Source organism: Acanthisitta chloris, unplaced genomic scaffold (assembly GCF_000695815.1).
Source record: "Acanthisitta chloris isolate BGI_N310 unplaced genomic scaffold, ASM69581v1 scaffold14128, whole genome shotgun sequence".
NCBI lineage: Eukaryota > Metazoa > Chordata > Aves > Passeriformes > Acanthisittidae > Acanthisitta > Acanthisitta chloris.
Genome location: NW_008687731.1, coordinates 85,721 through 94,111, shown reverse-complemented (window position 1 = coordinate 94,111; position 8,391 = coordinate 85,721). Strand labels below are relative to the sequence as shown.

Here is an 8,391-nt window from a genome sequence, read left to right as displayed (position 1 = left end):
GCTGAACCAGGCAGCTCCTTTTCAGCTCTTAGAGACAGGGCTATAACTGTACAAAACAATTCTGGGTTGAGGGAGGAGGTGATTTGATGTATGAACTAGAAACATAGTTCCTTTTCTCCTGACCTTAACATCACTTATCTCTGTTCTGAGTTTTGGATGTCCATGGACTTCTGTGTTATGGAAACAACTTCTGTTGATGTGTTTGGTGAGGCAGGATATTTTGGTATCATCATAAGTCTCATCTTGTGGGAAAGACAGAAGAAATGTGTGTCTTCGGGGAAACCCCAAACTCATCACCCTTCCTGATGCTGTTGATGAGAGAATGTTTTTATTAAGTGACTTGGGTTTCCAGAAGTTTCTATCTAGATTTTCAGGTCTCAGTTAAAATACATGCTTAGAGTCATAGAATCATCAAGGCTGGAGGATATCTCTAAGATCCTTGAGTCCAGCCATTAACCTGTCACTCTGCTGTGATCCTCCAGTGTCAGATCCAGACACTTCTTCAACACTTCCAGGGATGGTGACTCCACCACCTCCCTGGGCAATATCCCAGTGCCTGAACACCCTAATAGGAAAAACATTTTTCCTAGCACCTAATCTGAATCTTCCCTGTCTCAGTTTATAGCCATTCCCTGTAGTCTTCTCCCTGCAGCCATGGCAGAAGAGACCATATTCTTGCTGTGGAATAGGTGCAAGTACATAAAAAGAGAATTTGGACCTATATTTGACAATGGCATAATAGTTGTGCTGTATCTTTCTGTATATCAATAGATCAATACTCACTATATCAAACAAATACCTTGTTGTCCAGACTAGCAGTTGGTGTCCAATAGACCTTTCCTCAGGACGTTTCTACAAAAAGGCCAATTGCTAGTGTAGATACAGCCACCCATTTTATATTGGTGCCATGTATAAATGCTGCAGTTTGCACCACAGGAGTATTCAAAGTGCCTTGATGCAAATTTTTCGTGTACAGTGAATTGTGGGACCAATATTAATATTCAGTTCTCTTTATATTTCAGTATGAGCATAAACTTCTAGAGATACAGAACATGATGAACACTATTTTCAAAGGGACCTTTCTAACCCGTTACTGGTAAGAGTAAAAATAGAGCTGAGATGTGTATCTGCATTCCCAAGAAACTCTTGCTCAGATGGCACAGGTACCAGAACCAAGTTAAACATCCTAGAGGCACTGGTGGTGTCAAGGAAGGTGTAGCAGTGAAATTATTTTAAAGAATTTGGACTTACGAAAGGACCTCCTGAGGATGTTTCCTCAGCTCTTCCTGCTGTAGAGCAGTGCATTTGTGGTTGAGAAGATACCCAGGATTACAAAATACTTATTGCATGAAACATTTCTGGCTAAAAGTGGCCTAAATGTTGACTGAAGACTGACTTACTAATATGAAGATACTGGTAGTATTTTGAATTATAGATGCTTCTGCAATTCCAGAAGATAAAAATACTGTAAGTAATAGAAATGATGTTAAAATTATTTTTTAATGTATTAATATTACAATTTTGTAATTTCACAGTGATGTGATCCCTGAGATCCGAGCAACTTGCATGGAAGAAATTGGCAGCTGGATTAAAACATGCCCAGATGCTTTTTTAAATGATAGCTACTTAAAATATGTTGGGTGGATGCTGTACGATAAGGTAAAGCTTTAATTTTTCCTACTGGGGGGTAGGACATGGGATTTTTTTTTTCCTAATTATTTTTAAAGATTCCTACCATTTAAATTCTGGAGAATAGGTATTTAAGACTGTGGTGGTACAAAAAGAATTTACTTTCTTGCACATTTCAGGTCTTATTTTTTAAGCCATTGTAACTCTAAATAGCAGAGAGCATTTTTTCAAGTTCTGTGTGTGTCCCTGTGTATGCAGTTATTTTTATATGTTGCTGAATTGGGAGTTATTTCTCAATTGTGAAATGGCCTTGATCCTTTAAGCAACATGCGGTGTCAAATGTTGACTGAAATTCTGCTTCTTAGGTTTGATGAACATTTAAAATTTTGATTTCATTTATAAGAATGAACAAATAAATATTGCCTATAGTAAAATAGCCCTCAGTATGGCATTTCTCATTTGGAATTCGGTGGATATAGAAAATATTTAGAGGTCCAGCCATTTCCCAAAGGGTTTTCTTCTTTTCCTTATATTGTTTTTTCTCTGAGTAGAGGCACATTTAAAAACCCACCAAAATGCACCAAAACAAAAAAGCAAAAAACCTGGAAAGAAATCAGTAACTCCCAAATGCCAAGCAATAGGACAAGAGGTGATCTAGGATGACCCTGCTTGATCAGAGAGGCTGGATCAGATGACCCACTGTGGTCCCTTCCGACCTTACCCATTCTTGATTCTATGAGTATATGCTTGTCTGGTACTTCTAAAATGCATGAGTGATTTTAGGGGGATGGGAATATGTATTGGGAGTGGCTCATTACTGAAATTGGCAGGCTACTTCTGCAGGCCACCGTTGAAAGTGTGCAGCTCCTGTGTGCATTCCTGTCATGGTTTGACCCCAGCCAGCAGCCAAGAACCACACAGCCACTCACACTCCCTCCTCCCTCTGTCCTCTCATCCTGGTGGAAAGGGAAGGAGGAACAAAAGTAAAATATATATAGGTTGAGATATGAACAGTGTAATAATTGAGAACAAAATGAGATTAAATACTAACGAATAATAAGAAGGGAAAGAAAACCCAAAAAACCAACAAAATCAAACCAGTGGTGCACAAGACAGTTGCTCACCACCTGTGGACCGATGCCAGTCCCTGTTCCTGAATCTGGAGCAGCCCCTGGGTAATTCCCTCCCTAGTTTATATACTGGACATAACGTTCTATGATGTGGAATATCTCTTTGGCTAGTTCAGGTCGCCTGTCCTGGCTATGCTCTCTCCCAGTTTTTCTTGTGTACCTTCTCACTGGCAGAGCACCAGACACGCGATAGAAAACATCCTTGATTTAAGATAAACACAACCTAGCAGAAACCAAAACATCAGTGTGCTATCAACATTATTCTCACGCTGAATCCAAACACAGCACTGTACCAGCTACTGAGATGAAACGAGCTCCATCCCTGTCGAGAGCAGCACAATCCCGAGAGCTCCTCAGAGCTGTGTCAGCTTTGGGCAGAGTTTGTGCTGGGAATGTCGCTGTAGTTTCCCACAGAGCCATCAGGGAGCGCACGAGGCCGCTCGGTTCCCTGCACTGTGTCTGATCAGAATATCTTTTTTTTTTTTTTCCCCCCCACTGTGTGTTCAGTTGGGAGACTTCTCAAAAGGACAAGTAATTTTTGCAGATGATGTGTCTTCATTCACACTACTGTACAGTGAAAATTAACAGCTGCTGTCTCTCATCTACTGGATGTAGCTCATCCAGTGTCTTTTACTCAGAACTGGAAATGGTTGTTTTTTTCCTAAAGCTTTTCACCTGAAAGCAGTGCAGATGCAAGCAGAACGAGAAAAAGTGAGAAGCCTTCTGTATCTACATTTGGCTGAGACCTGGTGGTTTGCCACTGCTGGTGGCTGCAGTCCTGGCTGTGCTTTGTGATTTGCAGCCACTGTCAAATTGCCTGAACTCAAAATGAGAGCAGGGCATTTTTGGCAGCAACAGGACCAGCAGTGCTTTTATATACATATGAATATAATTTCCTACTACTCCTTAATAAGCATTTCCATCCCATCTTGTAGGGGGTGGGTGACAAGAAAACTGTTGTCTCTCAGAGCCAGTTTTCTTTTAGTATATATCACAGAGAAGTTTGCCAAATAATTTAGGCCCCAGAGTGGGATTAACCACAAAAGTATTCTAAAGGTGTGGTAAAACCTGGCCAGAATCATCTACAGTGTTGTAAGGCTTTAAAGGGGAGAGAGGAGGGATAGTTGAGTATAAAATTAGCATTTTTGTCTTCAGAGTCTTTTATTTCATAGAATCATCAAGGTTGGAGGAGACCTCTAAGATCATTGAGTCCAACCATTAACATTTATCTCTATTGTGACCCCTAAACCCTAAATCATATCCTCCAGTGTCAGATCCAGACACTCATAAACACTTCCAGGGATGGTGACTCCTCCCTGGGCAATCTATTCTAGTGCCTGAACACCCTAACAGGGAATCCTAACATCTAATCTGAATTTGAAGATAATGAATTTTTCTTCCCTGTAACACACCATTTTGACATCATAACCCGACATGAAATATTATGCTTTTATGTGAAAAGTTATTTCCTAGGTGCAAGAAGATGCTCCAAATTCAGGGGTAAGATGCTCAAAATTGCGTATGAGGATCTCTCTTTGGCCCAGTAAGAGTTGTAGAGCAGTGCTATGAAGTTATGCTTTCAAGTAGTTTATGTTCATCTGCTAGAAAAATTTCTTATTTTTGAATACCAAGGAACAGCTGATAATAAATCTAATAGTTGTGTGCAGTTGGACATTATATGTAAACTGAATCACCTATCAGTGCATTTGTGAAACTGAGGCTATTAACTTGGCTTAAAGGCTCTAGTGTTCTTCCCATGGAATATATAGTGACTAAATCAGCATCCAGATCCAATCAAACCAGTGCTGAGCTGAGCAGCAGGTGTTGAAAGGAAGTGCTATGTAAAAAGTTCTGAGATAAAGGCCAGAAAAATCAGTACAATGACAAATAAGAATGGGAGAATGGAAGGCAGAACTATCAAACAGGAAGGCAGAGATGATGGAGATGCACATTTGGGATCTTCTGCCATATTAGCCTAGCTTTATCTGGAACTTCAGGGCATGTTCTTGAGGTTTTCTCATTAGACTATGAAAAGCACTCCCAAGAAATCCTGTAGAAACAAGAACTTGCCGTTGAAATGAACTTCTGTGTCCTGAGCATGTGATGCTCCTGGCAAATTTCAAGAAGTTGAAAGGGATTTTAGCTTTGTCTTCTGTCCAACATGGCTATAGAAATGGATCCCATGGTTATGCCTACTTCTGAAATACTTATTTCTTCAAATGATCATGTTAATGTTGGCATTTTCTGCTCATATCTTTGTGGATATATATTGATTTTTTTGGGGGAAGAACAGTTTTAAAAATTGTTTTACCTTGGCAGGACAGGCAGATTGTCATTGCTATTCAGGAGTAATTTCCTTTTTCAGAGACTTCAGAATTAGAGCAGAATATAGAATAAGTACTGCTGGTACACGCACAGGCAGGTTAGAGAGCAGTGTCCATTGTTACCTGTTGATCTTTCATTTTATATGTCCAGCAAAGAACTGTCTTAAGCAGAGCTGCTAGTCAGAGCTTGCCACTGGGTATCATCCTTTGCTTTCCATCTAAGCAGGTGACAGGAACTTGTAGCAATGGATAGCCTATGTGTAGGTGGTCTCCTTTCTTGGATTTCCTTGATAATTCTTACTGCTATTGTTAGCAAGAGGAATTAAGGAAGAAATATGAAGAGACTGATTCAAAGTCTGCAGTTCATTTAAGTGTCTCTGCTGATACCCTTAGCATTAGAAGTTTATAGAACACAGTGAATTTTTCTAGATTAGATCCTCAAAGTGACTTTCCTAATGCTCTTTAAAGCTTTGTCTTTTTGACATTTGAAAGATGTAGTGATATGCATGAGATAATTTAGAAGGTGGATAAGGAAAAGACTTCTTTTTGAGGCATCTATGAAGCAGTAGTACTAACAGTATGAAATAACACCTTGCAGGGATAAATATGTTTTGCCTAAATTAACTAATTAAGCCAAATTCCAAGCAACCCTTTTCTTGGAATGCTTAAAATGTAGCATTCTAGTGTAAAACAGAAATAGGGAGAAGGCAGAACATTTAACTCTGTAAGAACCCACAGTGACAAGCCACTGCATTTCTAAGGTTTACCTCTTCCTCCAGGAATCCAGAGGAGCTCAGAGTTTCTTGGAGCCCTTGTCTATGTTTAACAGTTGTCTGAGTCAAATGTTGAGAGGAAGCAAGCAAAGTCTGATGTGTGGCAGAGTGCTGGTTGTGTTAACTGCATCTTTACAGTGTCTTTAACAGAGGAACAGCCCAGTCCCTGTGTCTTTTGTGTTCTGTTGCTTTTATTGACTTTAAGATCTGTGAGAGTTTCTTTGACTCTGAGGGAGCCTAACATGAACTTAGATGTTACCTTGAAGTTTGACTCACTGGAGGCTTCCCCTGTGTGTGTGTGAGAGAGAGAGGTGTGTGTGTGCACACAAACAAAATGGTGCTGAGATTACTAATCAAGATGAGGCATCATTGGGTAGCCTGCTCTAGGCACCCACAAAGAGCTGTTATTTACAGAATATAAATGTCAATAATCAATACCAAATGTATGTGTTTTTTACTGTTAGCCAATTTCTCTTTGTCTTATAGCAAGCTGAAGTGAGGTTGAAGTGTCTTCTGGGACTGCAGGGAATTTATAGCAAAAAAGAACTTGTTTCCAGGATGGATCTCTTTAATAGCAGATTCAAGGTAAATAAATTACTTTTTGCTTTTTTCTTATGTCAGGGTTGGGTGCATACACAGGGTCTGATGCTTTGATCAGAGCTGATCACTCTCTTGACTGACAGGAACTTAAGAGTACTGCAGAAACAGCCTGCCTGACTGAGTGGATGAAGGAGATTTGCAGAGATGTTCCCTTCTGTTTCTGTGAAATCTTCTGTTTCACTTCAGTGCATGCACAAAATGGTGCTAGCATTAACTGTGATCAGTTATCTCCACCATTCATCCAGAATGGCCCAGAGTTTCTACAGAATCTTTGGCAGATGATGACAATTTAATATGCTAAAGGTCCCTTTTTTTTGCTGCTCCTGATAATTGGTTAACCTTGTAGATACTGGACTGTCTGTCCATGTATCACACTGATGTGGGAATGGCTCTCTGTTGATCCACCATGTCAGTATGAAACTTGAAGAAGGATCTCTTCTCTCCTTTCTGAACAAGACAAGTGATACACTGCAGTTTTGAGATCTTGTTTTGTGGCTGCACTGACCCTGTACACTGCCTTTATTTTATTCCATCATCCTGACTCCTTTAAGAAGTAAGGCCTTTACTTTTTTAAATCTTGGCCTTGCTAATGACTTTGTCAGCTACTCTTATCCCAGTGGGGCTGTGCCTTTTCAGTCTTTGAATAAGAAAGCTCAAGATGATGTGGTTGATATCTCAGTCACTCTGAATCAGTACATAATCAATGCCTGCATGTGGTGGTAATTTGGGTTCTTTTTGCAAAAGGTGCAAAGCTTACCTGTATGTGAAAGCAGTTGTTAGTAGTAAAAAATACCCATAGCACATCCTCAAAGAACAAGAAATAGATTAATATTGGTATCTCAAGAAGAAATTATTCAGACTGAAACTTGTCTATCTAAGACTGACCTATTTTAAATGGATATGTGGTAGTCCCTTACCTTTCTGTCTGAAAAAAGGTTGCTGTAAGCTGCATAACCAAATGCAGGATTGGTAGGCAATAAAGACTGATGAAATAGCTCCAGTCTGTACTGTGATCTCCCTCTGTGTGGAGGATGCAATATAAGTAGATTATTGCAAACTCCATCCCCCAATCAAAAAAATCCCACCCAAACACAACTCCTTCCCCTCTGAACAAAAGAAACCCAAACAGCTATGCACAAAATACAAGTTTCAAAGTTTAAATCATGCTTTCTCAGTGATGGGAAATACAATCATATAACCATCAATTCATTTCCTGCAAGTGGGAGCTTTGCATGCTCCCTCTGTTATCATTGAGTGTTCAAACTCAGGACTCGTGAGTTTACACACCTTGCAGCTGGACTGTGAGAAAAAGGAAGGTGCAAAGTAAAATGAATCTAGAGGTTAGAAATCATATGTTAAATGAGGAAGCTGCTAGTCCCAAATAAAGCAGGTCTAAAGGTTTAATGTATCTTAAACATATAGGCCACATTGAGGTGTGCGAGTTCCTGGTTACATGGGGCAGGAAAGTTTCCAGCTTTCTGAGGTGTTTGCATGTGTACTAAGTTACAATAGTGTGAATCCTGGTGGTCGGGAATGTTGCTGCTATTCATGAGGTACCTTTATGACTTAAGTCCTAATTATCTTTCCAGCAAGGCACTGACTTCTGTAACGTGTAGGTACAGGCACTTTACTGTTGATGGGAGAAACTGATTATATAATGCTTGTAATTTGAGGTTTACCTTCATTTAACATACTGAAGTGCCAGTAGAAACATCTTAGAAACAAGTTGTCAGTCACTTTTAATTTGTAGACTGTAGTTGATTTCTTGTGAACGCATACATTACATCTATAAAAAATATCATATTACTGCATGATTAATTCAGTTAAAAAATTAACATGCTGTTAATTTTCAGGGGCTGGGGAACTACTTGGTAGTAATCAAGTTGCCTTATGTCTCTTAGGAAATAGCTGCTGAAATAAAAATAAATCTCTGCT

General features: G+C 39.6%; 1 protein-coding gene across 1 annotated transcript in view; it reads left to right on the top strand.

Annotated features, from left to right (window-relative positions):
• The window catches only part of LOC103807982 (cohesin subunit SA-2-like), a 59,839-nt gene that overhangs the window by 17,174 nt on the left and 34,274 nt on the right, over positions 1-8,391 (top strand). The window contains exons 9-11 of the mRNA XM_009080736.1: positions 1,023-1,096; positions 1,536-1,659; positions 6,343-6,441. Of these exons, the coding sequence (XP_009078984.1) occupies positions 1,023-1,096; positions 1,536-1,659; positions 6,343-6,441 (297 nt within the window). The remainder of the gene's footprint in view (positions 1-1,022; positions 1,097-1,535; positions 1,660-6,342; positions 6,442-8,391) is intronic.